General features: G+C 49.0%; 5 protein-coding genes across 5 annotated transcripts; 2 read left to right on the forward strand and 3 right to left on the reverse strand.

Moving 5' to 3' along the window:
• Window positions 1–1,265: 1,265 nt before the first annotated feature.
• BDQ94DRAFT_180215 (uncharacterized protein) lies at window positions 1,266–4,796 on the reverse strand (the record flags this gene model as incomplete). Its single annotated transcript, XM_026773568.1, has 2 exons — window positions 4,064–4,796; window positions 1,266–2,541 (listed from the first exon to the last, which is right to left on the reverse strand). The coding sequence occupies exons 1-2, from the start codon at window positions 4,171–4,173 to the stop codon at window positions 1,266–1,268; spliced, it is 1,386 nt and encodes a 461-aa protein (XP_026624790.1). The 5' UTR covers window positions 4,174–4,796.
• Window positions 4,570–5,454, reverse strand: BDQ94DRAFT_146626 (uncharacterized protein). Its single transcript, XM_026766862.1, has one exon. It carries the CDS (start codon window positions 5,283–5,285, stop codon window positions 4,983–4,985), a length of 303 nt encoding a protein of 100 aa, XP_026624791.1. The 5' UTR covers window positions 5,286–5,454; the 3' UTR covers window positions 4,570–4,982.
• A 6,861-nt stretch (window positions 5,455–12,315) lies between these two features.
• On the reverse strand, window positions 12,316–13,183 carry BDQ94DRAFT_146634 (uncharacterized protein). The gene has a single exon (XM_026766863.1). The coding sequence runs from the start codon at window positions 12,723–12,725 to the stop codon at window positions 12,564–12,566; it is 162 nt and encodes a 53-aa protein (XP_026624792.1). The 5' UTR covers window positions 12,726–13,183; the 3' UTR covers window positions 12,316–12,563.
• Window positions 13,184–16,939: 3,756 nt separating this feature from the next.
• BDQ94DRAFT_146638 (histone deacetylase complex subunit SAP30 Sin3-binding domain-containing protein) lies at window positions 16,940–18,469 on the forward strand. Its single transcript, XM_026766864.1, has 2 exons — window positions 16,940–17,309; window positions 17,420–18,469. The coding sequence occupies exons 1-2, from the start codon at window positions 17,088–17,090 to the stop codon at window positions 17,906–17,908; spliced, it is 711 nt and encodes a 236-aa protein (XP_026624793.1). The 5' UTR covers window positions 16,940–17,087; the 3' UTR covers window positions 17,909–18,469.
• Window positions 17,486–18,469, forward strand: BDQ94DRAFT_146639 (uncharacterized protein). Its single transcript, XM_026766865.1, has one exon. The coding sequence runs from the start codon at window positions 18,166–18,168 to the stop codon at window positions 18,445–18,447; it is 282 nt and encodes a 93-aa protein (XP_026624794.1). The 5' UTR covers window positions 17,486–18,165; the 3' UTR covers window positions 18,448–18,469.
• Window positions 18,470–18,832: the final 363 nt, after the last annotated feature.

Raw genomic sequence — 18,832 nt, forward strand, 5'->3', positions numbered from 1 at the left:
GATAGCCAAAAGAAAGAAGAAATATCCTATCTATCATATTACTGGTATATACAGTAAAACCCCATACTATCATGCAAAAAAAGGAAGGGAAAAAATAAATTTGTCAACCTCGACGTTTGAGGTAAACAAAGCCAAAAACACTAAGAACCAATTAACCGGAAGTTCGGCATGAGAAGTCAATCAAGTAAGTCCCCATGACTTGCGGATATCTATCTATCTATCTACCTAGGCACTCCCTGATCAGCCAAAAGTCTAAGTAGCTAAGGGATGAGATAACGTAAACCCGGCATTGGGAAAGAAGAGGCTGGCTGCTGACCCTGCAGGTGAGGGATCATGCGCGACGACTCTTAAGCACTGACTGACGATCGGCGTCTATCTCGAGACACACACACACGCACACACAGTGGGAGAGGGAGTGGGAGAGGGTCGGTGGGATCCAGTTTTTGATTCACATTACTCAGTACGTAAGTAAAGTACCCCGACTGCGTGCCTACTCCGACCCCGGGGGGAATGGTCTGGTCTCCGTCAGTTTTAATTTATTTATCTACAGTAGTGCATCGGCGGGTGGACTCGTTCCATAGTAGGAGTACTATGTGATTTGAATCTGATTGGTTTCTGAATGGAATTTATTACATAGTAGTTCGTCCAAGATGGTAGTAGTTATGTTCCAATTTAAGGCTTTATTTGATTTATAGATGGTGATTCCTCTCATCCTGCTCGAGGTCTATGATCACATGTTTGAATGGAATGTCTTCTTAAGTGTGGAGGAAAGAAAAGAGTATATATGGAACCAGTGTGGTGTGTTTCAACACATGAATTTGATATAAAGGTCTGATGCCTCAGAAGAGAAGAGAGAGAAATAAGAAACAAGAGAGCTGATGAGCAATTTCGCTTGGTATAGGTTTAGGGAAGAGAAGGAGATGTTCCAGAGGAAGTCTGTGGGGAGAGTAAAAAAAAAAGTATTTGGAGAGAAGAGCAAGGAGGATCAGAAGAGGGGACAAAAATAACAAATTCACAGGATATCCCGTCCATCTATCAGTAGAGACGCCTTGCAATAAAAAAAGAGTAAAAGGAAAAAATAAATGTGAAAGATGAATCCAACAGAAGAGCTGAGGAAGAAAAACCACCCAATCACCCGACACCAATGATGCCCATGAACCATTGTAAATGCACAAGTCTATTCGGTCGTAGCGCGCATAAAAGAACTGCTGATTTTTTGAACCCAATTTTTACACAAACCAACGTGTGGCTGAAGAATGTTCGAACTAGAAGCGTTCTGCCAAGTCGCCACCGGCAACGGAATTCGCGGTGGACGAAGTGACCGACGAAAATCCACTACCGGGATTTAACATATCCTGAACGGCGACTTTTGGCACCTGAGGGACTGGCAGCTTTCGCTGTGTTCCGTCCGGTTTAGACATGATGTCCGAGATGCTGGGACCATGGTGACCCTGGGAAGGACTGTAGTAGTTGGGCCCTTCCGGTTGGGGTTCCATCGGAGCAAGAGCTGGTGTGTGGTGGAGCGACAAATGACGGATAGACGGCAAATGCAGATCGCTGGAGCCCAGGGGTCTCAACCGCGGTGAGTGAGCGGGAGTCGCCAAGGGAGTGTGATCGGGAGTGGGTGAGAGGGAGTCGTGGGAGAAGGTGGGAGAGGAAGGAGCAGTCGAGTTGGGAGAGTTGGGTCTTGAACGTTTCACACGGTGCGAATAACCGTCGTCGTCTTCATGTGAATGCGACCGGCTCATGTTGTGTGTGATCGCGTAAGCAGACAAGGAGGGCAGACGGCCACTTCCATGGTGGCGCGAGCTGAACAAATGGTGATTGCGTGGCCCTGCATGGAAGCTGAAGTGTTCGTCGCGTTCCACCTGCGACGCAGCAGTCGCCAGGAGGTTAATGTCCATGCCCGACGATGCCCGCTCGCTATTGCGAGCATACGGGCCCAAGTTCGATCGCATGTGACTGGCGTAGTTGGAGAAGGAGTGAGGGGGAGAGATGTCGGGGGAGCCGACCTGCGACACAGGGGCCGACCGGGTCATTGGCTTGCTGGGAGGAGGCATCATAGCGCTGGCGGTGTTGGCCATGGCGTTGTCCTGCCCTGCAGCAGCTGCAGCGGCCGCAGCCAGATGCTGAGCCTTGTTGCTGCGCCTCGAGTTAGGGTTGTTGTGGATTCGCGAGTGGCGCGTAAGCTCGTCAGAACGACTGAAGCGCTTAGTGCAGCCGGGGAATTGACAGGCGTGCGGCTTTTCACCCGTGTGCGTGCGGATGTGTCTTGTCTGGTGCTCCAGACGGTGGAATGCGCGATCGCAGAGGGGGCACTTGTAGGGGCGGGGAAGATCCTGACGAACTTCTTCGGTCGCAGGCCGGGCACCCTTCATAAGCGGCGGAAGTAGGCTCACTGACGACGCCATGTTGGAGTTCGACTGTGTACTGGACGGAGTAGAAGGGGTCTTGGAGCTGTCCACAGGAGTGGAAGGGGTGGAATCAGTGGAATTGTTTTGAGGGTTCAGCAGATTTGAAGGCCGGTGGCGGCATGTGAAGCTTGTCCCAAGACCGACGAGGGTAAAAAGGTAGGACAGAGCCGGGTTTAAAAAGGACACGTTCGGAAGGGATGAGAAGCCGAGGCGATAGTGATGCACGTCGCGACCAGGGGTAGCTATATCGGCCAGTCGATCACCTCCCGCTAGCACCCCAGACCTAACCTTGGCAAGGAGAGATGATAGGAGGAAGACCGCAAGGGTAGTGAGGATCACAGGGCCCTGATGACGAACCAAGGCGAGGCGGTATTCAATTGTGAATTCAACCAAGGGCTGATAACGACGAATTCCCTTTCAATTATTGAAGGGATACGGAATGTGGTAGTTATGATAAGTGTTGGGTGAGCCGGAATCGGAAATGGACCCCGGGGTAATAAGTAGCGAGTCGGGCAAGGGTGATGTTGAGCAAATGGTCTCGAAAAGAGGGAGGGAGGAAGAAAACCTGGAGAAGATGATCTGGGGAGACGAAGATATAAGAAGAGAAGAAATCGGAAAGGGCGAAAAGATGAGGAATGGAGGGGAAGAAGAAGGAAACGGAATTCGGGGGAGGGGAGGGAAAAGAGGGCGAGTCGTAGAGGGGGTGGGTTATCGGAATCGGAGAGCAGAATGGGAACGCGAAAAGAAAAAAAAAAAAAAAAAAAAAAAAAAAAAAAAAAAAAAAAAGTAAAAAGAAAATTGAAAAATTGAAAAAAAAGATGGATAAAAAAAATTTACGAAAAGGGAAATAAGAATAAAAAAAAAAAGGGATTTTAAAAAAATCGAAAAAAGAAAAGACTATGTACTTTGTGTGGGGATAAATATCGGGGGGGCAAAAAAAGCAGGAAAGGGAAAAAGAACGTGCTTGAACCAGATCGGCTGCTTTGCTTCTTGGGGCTTCAAACCGGTCAGTCAGCTTTCCCAGTCAGATGGAACCCAGTGCTTTGTAGTTATTTCATGCTCTTCTTATTCTTTTTATAATTTTCTTGCCTTGATAGATTGTTTTACAATCTTGGGTATCTACCGCTCTTACACCCACTCTCAGATCTTGTGTTCTCTGATGAATATGATCTCTTCAAAGTCCTTGAATTGCCAAATGGCAAACGGGTGTCTCCATCAGTTGCCTATCTCGGGGCTTCTTCCGTCTGGTTTTCGGGCCACGCACGGTGTGTTAGAAAAATTCCACTATTACTGACCGGGAAGAGAGGGTGTCAAAAAAGGTAAGGCGTGTTAAGAAAAAAAAAAGAATGTGGGGCGGACTAGAGTCGAGAGGGATTACGGAGTAGAAACTGGAACTGCAGAAGTGGCTGTGTGGTCTGGAGAAGTGCGTGCCCCGTATTGTTGGGTGTCGGTAAGGTAAAGCTGTAAGGCCCGGGAAGGGTCTCTGGGGTTGTGGTTATGTGTACGCACAGTATTGGGGTTGGTGGTGGTGGTGGTAAGAATCCCTATCACGAACACGAACATCAGCAGCAGCAACCCGGTCCCAAACTTCGCACCGGCTATCGCGGATGATCTGGACAATCCTTCTCGATAGGCGACCGCGTAGATACCTTAGTTTCCCCATCGGGGTCGGTATGATGTTCACTCCGGTGGTGACCAAGCGCGGTTGATTACGCGATTTGTCTCGCCGGTCGGATAATGCGAGGCAAGAGGTAGACATTTTCCAAGATTCATCATTCCATGTGATAGCTACCCTACTTTAATGTGGTTGTTCATGCTCACTAACTATCGATCATTCGCACGGGAGGAATCCGAATCATCATGATCACCAGTGGGGTGGGGGGTGAAGTTATCTAGGTGGTAGGTAATTATGGTGTATTGACCTCGACCGAAAGCGTGATACGGTCAAGCGGAGGTGGAAGATCGATCCATTTTCTCTTCCTCCCTCTACTGTAGAAGGGGGGTGCGGCAGGCGCACACGAAAGGAATCCCTAGAATGATGCCATTTTGATGATTGTCGATGATGGAGGTATGAGGTGATGATGTGCCCGCGAATGCAAGACTTATTTCTGGTTGTGGTTTATAATTTGCTCGATTTTATTCTTTCTACCTTTTTTTGATTTTTTATTTGAATTTTCGTAGTTTGTTTTTCTAGCCCTCATACGTGCGTATGTATTTTCCCCAACCTGTCTGGGGCATTACCGGGGAAAGATTTTGTTCGACAAGATCTTCAGGACCGCCCAGTCCAGACCAGCTGATCGACCATCATTCAGCATTGGTTGGGTACTGAGGGAAGTAGATAACCAGCAGGGGGAGACGAACTCACGTCGAATGAGAGCTCCGAAGTGACTTGAGGTGACGGGAGCGGTGATCATATACAGTGCAAAGCGAAGGACCTGGTAGGGCAGACCGTTGCGCTGAACCAAAAGTCATACGATGGGCGAGATCCAATACATCATCATCCCCATGGGACGAGTTATCTACTCCCATACTATTCCAACCTAATTTTGCATACCTCCGACTGTGTACCTAAATGAGGCTGCTGACGGTAACCACTGGATGGACTGGAGCACACGAAAAAGAGCCGGGATGACGTCCAACCTGTTGCGGGTGAGGGCAGACTGACCGTAGTCGGGGGGGTTTTCTCACTTTGTGGGGAAAGGACAGCATTGCATCAGCCTCATGACTCAGACGAATCATTGGCTCCGCCAACAACAACACTTCCCTCCAAAGGGGCGGCGAGGCGCAAGACGAGGCGAAACTCAGCTGGGCTTGTGCCCGGATAACAAACTGTACTTCCCCCAAAACACGACGATGACTCGACCGTGTCATCTCTGGATGGCATCCCTCCGCGGCTAGGCAAGGCTACGTGGGAATGGCCAGCTAAGAAGGTACCTGCCTAAGTATGTAGGTACCAGGTATGTATCAAGGACAACTCGGGAGGGATTACTGTTGGCACCACGATCGCATAATTATATCGGCTGTTAGACCCGTAGTCCCGAATGTATTTTCATTCCTATTTAACCGGCCCTGCTAGGACCCCCTCAGAAGCGCCCCTAAGAGTTATTCAGCATTAGTGTACTCCGTATAGGTAGTGTATACCGAGAAGAACTGATTCCCCTCAAACGCAACCCCTGGACTAGCGCTTAATTAGAATCTTCACCACCTCAGAGGACGCGCCGCCCTGCATCGTGTTTCATCAGTGTCAGGCACCCACGTCTTCGTCATGAGAGACAACATGGGGCCGCCAAATGAAAAAGGGGGTAAAGGTGAGACCGTAACTATGTGGGAGAGAACGAGGGCTCCGGTAAGCTCGGAAATTGAACTCCGCAATATCCCCAGGTCCACAACAATAGCTCTCTGTCTGCGCCCGGAATGTACTATTTCCTCCCCAGACAGATAGTCACCACCTCCGGTACTATCCACGCAGCTACTATCTACGTAGCATGGCTCTTTCAGGTTCAGATGGGGAAATCTCCATGCGGAGATTTTGCCACCAGCTGTGGAGTCTATACATATTAAATTAATCGACCGATGACATTGTGCGCTGAATTGCACGGTGCTATCTACCCGGGCAAAAAAAGGCCCAGGCGTCATGGGGATAAAGAAAGATACGGTCTCGGCAAGTCCAGCCAGCCAAGGGCTTCACAGACAGCCCTTCACGCGCTCACCATCGCTTCTAGGCCCAAAGTAGGATTCCATACTCCGTAATTGGATAGTATCATATGCTCTCATATTTTGTTTTATTTCCTGGTGAAATTTCACCTTTTGGGGCTTTGCGACATCCTTATCTACGGTTACGCAAGGGTCGGGAGGGATAGATTGTATGTCATAGGTGGTGAATGACAACATACATATCCGTTGCTAATGAATGAGTGAGCTCGAATTCGAGCAAGCTCACTAAAAGTGCTATGCGGAATATCCGAGCTGGAAATATTGTTTCAATGGAGAATCGAAGGAAGCGGGAAATATGCATCGAGCCGTCAGAACAGGCCGCTTAGTGGCAGATCAGATCACAGGCACTCACCTTCCCACCCCGAGGGGTCCGCGCCGACCGGGGACTAGTAGTAGTAGATTCAGCAAGATAGATAGATAGATAGATATCAGCTCGTTCCATTCTTGGAAATTGAATGTGCTTTTAGTCTGCGGAGTCAAGTATGGGAATCAAGGTTCACAGCTGGGCATTGTCATCGGATAGGATGCAGCAGGGTCATGTATCCGGGCTGTGTGTAACACATGCCAGCTCCATGGGCTCCTCCAGCCCACATTGTTGTCACCCGCAAGAATCGAGGGTGATGCGATGCTGTTATCTCGAACCCTGACCAAGGGGGAGGAACCCGACGGATGAAACCCCCACCAGGGCGATATCGTGGTTTTGCTGCCAGCTCTGATAGGCTAGACTCGGCTGACGGCCCTTTTGCGATCAGCGGATATCGGATCGTGACCTTGAATGGTTCGTTTGTTTGGAGCCTGGAGGGTTTCCCCGGCACAGCGGGATCAGAGAGGAAGGCGTCGCGACCTGGCCGATCACTACTTAGAAATGAAAGGAGGGGAGAGTGACTAATGAGATTCTTCAGATAAGAAGAAAAACAAAAGTACTACCACTAGACTACTACTCCTATACACACAGGAAGATACACAAGTGATCATTGATTGAGCAGGTGCCGCCCGCTGCAGATACCATGGCAGAAGGTGGCATGGGACATGTTCTTCTCCGCCTAGAATTTGTGAGGGGATCCGGCCGTCACCCCCGCAGACACCAGAGTTTCGACACCACACACAAACACACACACCATCTTCGAGCTCTTTTGGGTTGGCGTCTTTGATGAAGAAAAAAAAGAAAAAGCCCCAGACTCGTTTCCTTATCTCTGCTGAATGATATTTGTGTATTGCACAAATTTTCATGTGGGGTGGGGACCTTGTCTGGTCAAACACAGAGACACACACACATACACATTTGGTGCCGGACCGATTGCCGGCACTTTGCCGGTCAGTGAATTAATCCCAAAGAAGGGGCGCCCAGCAATCACCCCACCATCTCCAGACTTGGGATGGTGGGACAAATGGGGAAAGAGAGGAATGAGGTTGGCACGCAGGTACCGCTGCCCTGTACGTAACCACCCCAACTAGCCGGAGCCACGTACGTTTCTCATCGCATTATTATTATTATGTTGATGATGATATTTATTATACTTTTTTCTATTATCATTTCTACTACTAATAATAATATCCCGGATAAGGAGGGGGAGAGGGTAACAACCTTTCATTTGTTCGGATACCACCCACCACACACTCACTGCCTGATCGTGATAGAAATGGAATCCCTCCTTGCCGTTTAATTGGGGGTTCGGATTATTCCCGCAAATCCTGGCCAGCCTGGCATGGCACCACCCTATTCACAACAAAGGGGACCTTTCACTTTCGTCCCGATGTGGCACTGTGGTGGCTGTACTGACCCTCTATCCCCGGTCCCTCCCCCAAGGCAGAATTTATCTGCCTGTCGTAATATATCATTGTCCTTACGAGCTGTCGCGGGCCACTAAGCAATTTGTTCGAGGGTTGGTAATGTTTAACAACCAACAACACCGGCCCTGATTTAACACCCATGTATGGCCGAGCATTGAGCCGTTGTGGTTAGTGATTTGTGCCAGGGAAAAAGGCTTCTTCTATCTCTCGGTCTTTCCAGTCTCCTCGCATCCGCTCTGCATGAAGCCCCAACGCACTATTGAATCAGACTGACGCTGATCATGGTGCGACAACCCTGACCCCAGAGATAGTCTAGAAGGGGGGATCCATTCTAGAGGACCCGGTAGAATCCCCGGGGCTCGGGGTATCAGCAGAACGAGCACATAAACCTGTTATCTCAGTGGCAAGCATTTTTGAGTTCCCTTTACCCCGTTCATCCACCCTTTGCAACTATTGTTCATTGTCTCCTCCGCTTTTTCAACTCCGAAAGACGGAAGATCTTCCCCGCGATCAACGCAGCCGGGGATCGACACTCAGATTTGGCCAGGCCTCTAACCGCAAAGGGACATCCCTGTCTCTAAGTCCGGTCACTGGCTCGGCTTCACGGCGCCATGATATGCTCTGAATTACTCTTTTAGGAGGGAGTACGACACGGATCTACCCTAGCCAAGCCTAACTGACCACTCGGTTGCAGATAACCCTCTCTGACCTCGTCCCGTCTGCAGTTTGTTGTCTTGATGAGAAATCTTGCGAGTCACGGGGTCACTACCACGGTAACTACCGGCGGCAACCGTCTCCGCAAACCCAAGAAATAGGAGTAGAAAAATAAGTCAATGAGTGTGAAAAAAAAGGCAGGGATTATTGAACCGAAAAAAACGACCCCCACTGTCCCGTCAAGTTCAAAGAGGATCATCGTAAGCGCCAATATCCTAGAAGCCGTTTATCCGCAAAGGATTGCGTTTCGCAGGAACTGTTCTCAGTTGCAGTTACTGCTTAATTGCTTAGAGGGGAATTGTGCTCCGTAACGACCCGCCAGTAGTTAACGAACCCCACTGTGAGATAATAATTTGCTTCATCTTTTACCAACCACAACTCACCCACCAACGATATAGCGCCTACCGATCTGGTGGGCGATTGTCTATCCCACTCGCCCAGCAGAAAATGGTCGGTGCATCCATTCTTTGGATTTGGGATCATCCTCTAGCCTGGTGCGGAGTACGGAGTATATCTCTGGCATAGCATGAATATCCGCTGCTACTAGCATCACGATCAACTTCCATCACTTTTTTTTACCGGATTTTACCCGTTTGGTTACATGGTGATCTTCAACATCATTTTTACTACTGTGAGACGAATTGTAGGGGCCTTGCATTGAGCCGAGTCCAGAACTCTGTCCAGGTGAGATCATCTTGTTGTACCTTTCTGAGGAGGCGGGGGTGAGGCCTCTCATTGATCAAGATGTTTTCCCTGACGTTGCCTGACCTGTTGATTTGTGGGGTTATCATATGGTGTCAGACAACCGACCCACGTATGCACACCGGCTTCCCTTTTGTTGCACGAAAGAAATAAAAAAAAACAATGAAAAGATTTATTTTTTGATTATCTGAACCCCTCATCACCTAATCTAGTTTGACAGAACATGAGAATTACCTCGACCTGTGATTGAAACATCGGGAGCATACCATGGGATACTAGGATTTCTGCACATTCGCCGAAATGCTACGCTTTGGGATCCCATTCCCTGCCCACTAGTCGCCGAGGGGCCGCCTGAAGAAAGGAAGCGCAGCAGTTACATGTGAGCGCATGGGCCGCAGAAAAAAGACAAATTCGAGACTTAGGCTGCGCAGCCTGTCAGTCTTAGTCTGCCTTGTCGTGCGGATCGTAAGTGTTTCACGAGGAACACTTGTACTACCACCAAACACTGGGGGAGCCAACCAGAATGAAGCTCCAAGCTTAAGAGGCAGATCTTATTATCAATATCAATGATACATTGCATGCGTTGCCTTCTACTGATTACTATTTTTTTCTTCTTTCCTCCTCATGATCACACCCGTCACTCATCAGTTCATCAGTCACCTCAATCCTTTCTGGTTTCTTAACTCTGGTTCCCCGTCAATGGCCGGTTGGGCATCCGGTTGCATGCAATGTGGGAATTACACCGCTTGTATGAAATTTCGATTACGTCTCAATAAAAAGGCTCCATAAGGAGGAAGAGGTAATTCTACCAACCTATCCACTGATCTCCGCAGGAAGGGGAAAATCCTCTCGGCCATTCATGTTGATGCGATGAACTAATATCCACGGCAACCAACCCCAAGTCATGACGTGTAGAGACAGGAATGTTAGCAATAATACTACTTACCATCCTGGATAGCCTGATTTCGTCAATCCCCCAAGTCGGGTAAGCCGCCAGGTAGATCTTTTGTCACCAAACTGATGTACCCGAGAGAGCCCTAAAGGACCAACCACACAGTGAGTTGCGCCCTGGGCGTTTTCAGGGCTCATGAGAGATAAGGCAACAAGTCACCCGAGCAAGAAGGTAAGGTATGCAGATGGTTGCAACTTCTTTTTTCAGATGACCATAGCTAGCCAAGAAGGATGTCCTAGGATACTGCTTCCTACCACTTACTACTGCTCGCTCACCACCACACACACAACTGAAGGCGACATCAGAATGCTTGGCGGCTATGTGCGGGGGTGGAGGGACTGGGGAATCTCCAGATTGACTATCGCTCATGGTCATTCGTTCAACCAGAAACCTAGCAATTTACGACCCCTCAGCCAATGAGATCTCCCGTCAGCAAAAAAAGAAAACGATAATTAATTACTAGTAGCATGAAGGGTGGATGCTAATCAATCTACCAAGTGTGGTGTGCATGAGATGCTTATCAGGAAAACTGAGATGATCTAGTGTAACACGGAGCTGGGAAGGGGGTGGTGGGAGGAGGAGCTGCCTGCCCTAGCTAATAGCTATCCTGCTAGGTCCGGCGTTTCTCTTTCTCCTGGTGTATTGCAATTACCATACGACCGGCACTGATTGCGGTCGAGGTGCAAATCCCACGGCCTAGCTGTGCTTAACCACACGCACCCAAGGAAGGCGCGCGCCCTCCCCCCTCCCCACAAGGCGCCAAGTTCAGCGATCCGGGGATCCACAAGCTTCTGGAACGGGGGCATCTCAACCAATCATATCATAGGGGCCGTATCACGGTGATATCGCCGATTCACAGGCTTCACAGCCGCTGCCCCCAGGTTATGCGGGGCCGCGCTTCCGGAATCCGGACGCTTCTACTTTAGTAAAGACGGTACCGGCCATGTTACTGTATGGGGGGTTGTGTCCTGTATGGGTGGTGTGGTTGGAAAGAAAAAAGTTGCTTCCTTGTTGTCATTGGTTCTCATGAAAGAATGTCAGTTTTTCTTATCTGACAGCATTCGCTTTGAATTTCTATTCCTACTCCTACATATACGACATCTCTAATCCCATAAGCAGGAAAACAGGGACAGGGACTGATAGCGCGCGCGTAACCCAATCCCCAAGGTCCTTGATTCCTTACGTGACCATATTTTGCGGCCGCGTAGTAGTGCGGTCTTTACCGGAGTATAGCCAGTGGCCAATATGTATGGAGTATAGATGAATGAATGAATGAATGGGATTTACCCCGAAGTTATCCCTTCCCAGGGAACGAACCACTATCCGCTAACCCAACACTAACCTTATGTTGTTTCCCTTTTCCCCCCTTCTTCCCGATCACACCATCCAGCCCGTTTCTGCACGAATGCCTGTTCCCCTCTCCCGTCTTCGACATGGATTATACTACTCTTACTCCGCAGTAACTTTTCTTCAATCTATTTAATCAACCAATAATTGAGCAAGTTACTCTCTAGACCGTTGCAACCCGGGGGCCAGACAGGCAGGCAGGCAGAAAAAGAGGGGAGAAAAGCCGGGGGATGTACGGAGTAATTTTTTTTTATTTCTCCTAACGGTCGCTTTGCGCGCGCGCGCCGTTAGCTATCTACTTACGGACGGCTACTACGCTATGCTACTTATCTCGTGTTGTGATGACACGTCGCCTGTAAGCAAAGCGGGAATTGGGGAAGGTACGGCGAGCGCCGCCGCCGCCGCCGACGCCCTGGTGTGGCGCTTTCACTATTCTTTCTTTCAGCCCTTGAAATATAGTTTACCTAGTATACTACTATCTTAGTATAGTATACAGAAGTAGGAGATAAGCTGGCTGCTTACTTCCTTGCTTTGCTTGATTACACAGGATAAGGAGTGAGCATATGAGACCATCATCACTCGGTCGGGTAATTGCCAGTACTCCGTACCTGAATCTAAATCCTTCACTAAGTTAATAGTAGGATTATTATCTACCCCGTGTCTATAATTATAACCAGCAATGCCCAGTGGCCAGTCCAAGCTCTAAGATAGTGTCTTCTATAGCTTCAATGATGATTTCCCTAAACCGGTAAAATATTAATGAGGATTGACCATTGCCAAGTGGTGCGCTCCTCCCTTCCCTCAGGTCCTAGTTCACCTTAGTGAGGTACTAGTGTAGGTGGTGAAAAAGCTTGGGGCCGGAGGAAGGTAGCATGATGGTAGGTTTGAGATAAGGATTTCTTTTTCTTCGATTAGTTGGTTTTTACACACTATGGGATGCAGGGTGATGGTGGTGCAATTGTCGTAACCATGCCATACATGCTATACTTTCTTTCTACTTGATACTGATTCTTGTCAATTCCTTCTAGGCAAGCAGTGAAGAGGACCACAGTAGGCAGACATACACACGGACCTAATACTACGGAGTACATATTAATTAATATCAACTAGTTAGCTGCTTGCTTGCCCCTCTCGTCTCTTCCCCTCTCGAGCTATGACGACGATCTCGGGGGTGTGAGGAGAGGAGAAGAGCAGAGGCTAGACTATGACCCCTTTCACATGATAACTAACTACAGTATGTATCGACATAGTCTAAGCCTGCAGATTGCAATTTTAGCTAGGTTACTTAACTTCCCTTCTGCACGGCATATGTAGCTCACTCTGATGCTTTTGTGTAGCTACTCAGCTGTATGTATCTATAGATGTAACGAAAAGTGTAATTTTGTATTGTTGTTATTTTCCCCAGACCGCCACCACCTAATAACCTAATGAGATTAGTTAATACAGATGGGATGGGATAGCGGGGATAGATGCCTAGGATGGAAGGACAGCCAAGACAACACTTAAGACAATGAAAGGAGAATTGAATGATAACACTACGTATTTACTGATACTCTCACACTCCTTTGACCAGATAGTAGAATGGAACCATAATTTTTTTTTCTTTTCAATCCTAATAAGGGTGAGAAGAATACCAATGAGGAAAATACCGAATTGGGAATGATGGGGTAGGAGGAGAAAAAAGTCACACCAGACGGAGACAGAGAGAGAGGACGGAGTCACGGAAGATGGCCGGGATTGCGTCATGAGAATGATTTGCAGCTAATCCAGGAGTCGAGACATGGGCCTGCCTTAGTGGCGGCGCACTGCCGCGTTTCTAGATGACAATCTCCCGCGTCTGGAGGACTGGATCAGGCTGTTGACTAACTACTAGTCTAGTAGCACACCATAACTGGACAAGGGTTGGTTGCTTGTGGGTTGTGGACTACGGAGGGGAGGAGAGGACCGGAGATCCGGTGTATTAGATAATATCGGGTTCTAATCTGACTAGTTATGTTAGTTGATTCTGTTGCTTTGCTTGCTATCAGCATATCGTACAGTTAGTTATGTAGGTGCAGCAGCAGCAGCAGCAGCAGCTCAGCTCAGCTCATCTCAGCTCAGCCAGTCTAGTAGCTTTTGCCACGTCAGGGCAACTACCATATTCTTTCCGCTTCGCTTTGTTGGGGCGGGTGTGTACTGTCATTATTTCAGTCTCTCCCCCTGTTAGTGGTACTGGGTCCATTAGGGGCCTTTTTTTCTGTCTGCCTCTCTACTCCGTATACATGTGATGATTTGACTGGACTGGAGGAAAGGGAACCACTCGTGAAGAAATTTCTCGTAAAAAGAAAGAAAAAAAAAAACCAACCAAGGCACCACTCACCGTCCTCAAATCCAGACAATTTACGAACAAGTTCCGGGACAGAACCTGCAAGAATGATACGGTGATCGGATGATTTCGGAAGAATTCCGGGCATTCTTCCCCTCTGGGGCCCGTCTTGCGACTAACAGGGCTGGCTGGATAGTTTATCAGGGCGGATTGCGGAGAAATTTCTTACCTAACTTGCCCCCTCCTCGCTCTCTCCAGATGGGCCGGAGCCACGGGCTGCCCCGAAAAGGGTACCTCGGTGAAGGTACCTTTGCGGTTAGGCGCTTTTTCCTGCCCTGCCATTCTTTCCTTTCTTTCCTCTTGTGACAAGACTGACGACCGACCTCCTCCTTCAAGGAGCTTGGTACTCCGTACCAAAGTAGATGCCTCCTACCTACCTAACTAACTAACCACACTAGATGAATTTTTTTCTTCCCTCTACGGGGTATCTCACCCCTCCTTCGCCTTTCCCAAGTTGAATGAAGCCCACCAACCACCCCTTCACTTTCCTTCCCCCCCTCTCTCTCTCTCCCACTCCCTCTTCCCCCGGCTGAGGCAATTTTCCCATCCATCGGCATGTCCGTCCCGAGTCCTGGTCTTGCCGAGTCTATCCCGAATCCCGTGGTGGTCTGAGCCGTCCTGACTGGCGGCTTCCCTACTAGCCCTGATTTCTGGGGGTTGATTTCCGGTGGACGGAGTACAATACTCCCCCCCTCCTCCCTTAAGGGTCACATTAATCCGGTTACTGTTCCAGGCAATCATGTAACTATTCTGGAGCCGTGATGTGGCCAATTGACCGATAGCCCCATTGTTTTCCCTTTCCCCCTCCGTACGTCGGCATTTACTCCTTCCCGGTAGAATGTTTGCCCTGTCTATCAGTCTAATGCTTATCACACGTTAAAGTTTTCAAGTATGGCTTCTAGTTTTTTTCGGCCCCTGGCTAGTTACTCTGTATAGTCTGAGTTTCTCGCTTCTCGCAAAACTGGGGCTTCAGGGAATATAGCGGTGAGCAAAATTTTTCAGCCGGATGTCCCATCTTGACTCACACGAAAGGGTTGCGAGAAAGAGATGTGTGCCCAACCCGGTTCCAGCCATTGGGGCTATCTTTTTTTCCTGTCCAGGGTTATACCGTCGTTATGTGCCATAATTGTGCGAGAGTGGATCCCTCTCCTCCCCCAAGTCACGACTGTCAGACCACCCCCCCCCCCCATCTACGGATACGGAGTAGTAGTACTATCACTAGTAATCGCGGCTACTTCCATTTAGTCCTTAACCGCCGGATTCAGCTGTCACGTGATTGTGGTCATGAGTTACTCCGGACGGAGGTGAAACCCTGACAGATACCCCAGGCACAGCCGTGTCAAATCCCGATGCCATCCCTGCTTGGGGTGATAAATGATATTCCGTCGAATCCGTTCAGCTGATAGGCGGAATATTTCTATCCCCCTCCCCCAAGGGATTCCCCCATACTATCATTGACTCTCGCTAACCCTCATTTTCACCCTCATTATTGATTAGTAGTGGTAGTACTCCGTAGTAGCCTATGTCAGGGTGCTTCATTTCGGCATATCCGGACACGTGCCGGGGTATTTTACCCTCGTTCGAGCACAGCTCACCAACCAACACATGCCAATTACTACTAGTAAATACTACCTTGTTGGTGCTCATAAGCGCTACGGGGCAAAACTATGGTGTGAGAGGATAACAACAGCAACAACAACACGGGGCAGCAGGCACCCGTATTGCCATAAGCAGTAGGCATGATGCCATCCGATTGGGTGCTGGGATAATTGTCTCGAACGACCGAATCTGCCTATGGCGCAACTCGATAGGCATGGTATTGTTCTAGTCCTATAGCCTTAACTCAGGGGTACAGTCCTGTCACGCCCCTAGACACGGGCGCTCAGACTACGCCCATGACGTCGGGTCTTGCAGTGCTCTGCTTTTCCAGCTCAGCTGGAGCTGTGTTTCTGCTGCCTGGCTGGGCTAGGACCCTGTGATGGTGGGAGGAGGAGGGGTCTAGATAACACACGACCGACCAATCCATCTCCTTCTTTTCATGCTCTTGGTGACAGTAGCTGAGGGTCGCGGTTTCTTTGGGGGCTTCGCTGCTTTCGAATCAGGTAACAGCCATGGGCCGGTTAATATTGAGGGTGTAGCAACCATGAGTCCAGCCCTTTTGGATGCCGAGACCATCTACATACTTCAGACCCCTCCGGAGAATTGTGGTTCGCCATCGTTCTAAGGCAGAAGCAGCTTTTGCACCCCACTGCCGGTGGGATAGACAATAAGTACTTACAATATCGTCTCTGATAGTGATGGACACGCCCCAGTGTTAGTGACATTATCATGAGTGGGTGTGATGGGGTAACTGAGGCTGCCTCCAACCTTGCTGTTCATGATGCAAGAACGTGTAAGGTTGTCTCCTCCTATATATGGAAGTAAATAACGTGTGGACATGTGATCTTGGTGTAACACTTCTGGTCTAAATCGTGTTTCATTCTAAGGACTAAACTTCCCCTGTAGAAAGGTCCTTGAATATCTTGACAGACCCAAATATGTTAACAATCATCATCTTCAATGCCTAGTGTTCGTGAATAATGAGTTGATACCAGCCTTCATGCTGCATGATATCTGTGTTGTCTCACTTCCCACCACCGATACTCTGACTCTCCACACCCCGGAGACATGTCCGATATGGTGATATCAGGACATACTGAGCGTCATGACAGTCACTTGGAATAAACAATCAGCCATGACCTGTCACTTCATTCATCTGACATATCCCATACCAACCACCACCATTCCTCTCTTCTCTTGCCTTATCTTCAAAGTATACTCGGTAATATTACCCGATGCGGTCGCGATGATGTCGCGCCTCGATATTCTGCCGCGTCTGCCCGCCTCCCGTCGGCCGAAGCAAAAGTCATTCAGGCATGCTTTTTCACCATTGCGATTAGTCTTGTGCTGTTGAGTGCAGTTCGTTCAGCTGTTGCCGGTGGCTATTCAATTCCTGTAACACAATTGTTCGGGGCTGCGACTGCCCCGGCTGCCCTTTTCCCACCACCCTCTCCTTTCCCTCTTTTCTTTCTCTCCATCTCTCACGGCCATGGCTCCCCCGCGGCAGCGGACGACAGCCGCTCAGGATGACTCTCGCTCTGAAGGCTCCAGCACTGCAAGAGAGCATAAAACGACAACGGGCAAGTCTCGCAAGGGTGCTGGCGGAGCAGCTGCAGTGGCCGCTTTGAACAGTCGCGAGGCAAAAGCATCTGCGATTTCTGCAAACGTCACCAGCGCTCCAGCTGGAGGCGAACAGGACAATTTACCAAAGGTACGCTGCAGTCGGGGTTAACCTGCTCTTTCTTGATTATAGATTCATTATCCTCTCCATATCACTTCTGTTCATACTGTGGTATCATATCTGACATGGATTGGATGTAGATCCCCTGGTCCGACATGCCCCTCGAACTCCTCCATTCCTATCGACATGCCTACAAACTGTCTACCCCAAGCGCGTTCGCCAGCGAATACTCCCACCTGCTACTCTCTCGTGGAATCGGACTCCGATCACCAACTTCTATCGCTGCCCAGAGAGCACACCTAGCCCGCCAGGACCAGACGACGAATGGCTCCCAATCGAGCGCATCCACATCCCGAAAAGCTCTGCAGAGCAATTCCTCCGCTCCGAATGGCGTCAGCACAAGACACAAAGACCGTCCTTCGAATAAAGGCCCAGATACAATTGATACCAAGGGTGCGCTGCATCACATAATTGGTCAGGAAAGGGTATGCAAGAACCAGCTTGCCGTAACAGTGCGCAAACACTTCAACAGCGCCGGTCTTGCGGAACAGGAAGCTATTGCGCGGTTCTTGTACAAAGTCCGTGAAGAAGGCAGAGGACGACACTTCCGTCTCAGGTTCCAGCCATAGTTCCTACACCACTCCTTCTATGACTTCGCCTCTCCCTTCTATCACCTACCTCCGAACCCGGAAGAATCATCCCGGACCTGCGGATAGCTCGTGAGCATAACCTCGGTTCATTGTGCTTCTGGCCTTGAGCACAATCTTTAACGGGATCGGATTTGAATCTGCTCCAGAACTCTACGCCCTCCATTCTCCCTACTCTTCACCCTCGAAACATCCCTCCTTTCACCGGTCATCGGGCATCCTAGTTCCTTTACCTTTTCATGATACCCATTGGTGCTAGCTCAGATAAGTACTTCTTTCTTACTCCTTTTGATTGTTTCCTCTGTTATTCTGGTCTGTCCCCGAGAGGTCATTGCTTGCTGTATGTTACCTTTGAGCCTTATCTGCTTCCAAGCTTCTGCCATGTCGGCTATCTTGTATGCCGCATTAGACCCTCGCCATCAGTGCACTGCTCCTTTTCCTTCTTTGGCTCATATACTTGTACATTATCACTCGGAAATCGGAGATATCGGCGTTTTTATCTTCCTCATATCTTTGTTTAGAGATCAATGGCAATAATATACCTACTCTGGTTCAGTCGTCCTTCTCCACCCGTCCTGGTATATATATATATATCTCGGTAACCGTACTCGTATTACACCAAGTACCAATCATTGAGACATGCAAGACTAAATCATCCAATTGCCGTTTTCTTCTCCCTCTGTCTTAGCACTTCACCTATACTCACTATATACATTTCACTCCATTCCATTCGACAGTTGGTCCTTCCACTTTCCCAAAACCCCCCCGAACTGAACCACAGAACAACACAGGACAGGCAGCAGCAACAGCAAGAATAGATAAACCACTAATACTAGCTCAATAAATAGAAAGGAGGAGAAAAGAAGAGAGAAAAGGAATACCAAATGACGACTGACAAGCACAAAG

Source organism: Aspergillus welwitschiae (assembly GCF_003344945.1).
Source record: "Aspergillus welwitschiae strain CBS 139.54b unplaced genomic scaffold BDQ94scaffold_22, whole genome shotgun sequence".
NCBI classification, from domain to species: Eukaryota; Fungi; Ascomycota; class Eurotiomycetes; order Eurotiales; family Aspergillaceae; genus Aspergillus; species Aspergillus welwitschiae.

Bases quoted from the DNA above. Each gene is read 5' to 3' on its own strand.
- BDQ94DRAFT_146626 (XM_026766862.1), bottom strand. From the start codon at position 5,285: ATGACACGGTCGAGTCATCGTCGTGTTTTGGGGGAAGTACAGTTTGTT.
- BDQ94DRAFT_146634 (XM_026766863.1), bottom strand. From the start codon at position 12,725: ATGTACTCCGTAGTATTAGGTCCGTGTGTATGTCTGCCTACTGTGGTC.
- BDQ94DRAFT_146638 (XM_026766864.1), top strand. From the start codon at position 17,088: ATGGCTCCCCCGCGGCAGCGGACGACAGCCGCTCAGGATGACTCTCGC. The intron at 17,310-17,419 runs GTACGCTGCAGT...GATTGGATGTAG, and splicing joins AACAGGACAATTTACCAAAG to ATCCCCTGGTCCGACATGCC.
- BDQ94DRAFT_146639 (XM_026766865.1), top strand. From the start codon at position 18,166: ATGATACCCATTGGTGCTAGCTCAGATAAGTACTTCTTTCTTACTCCT.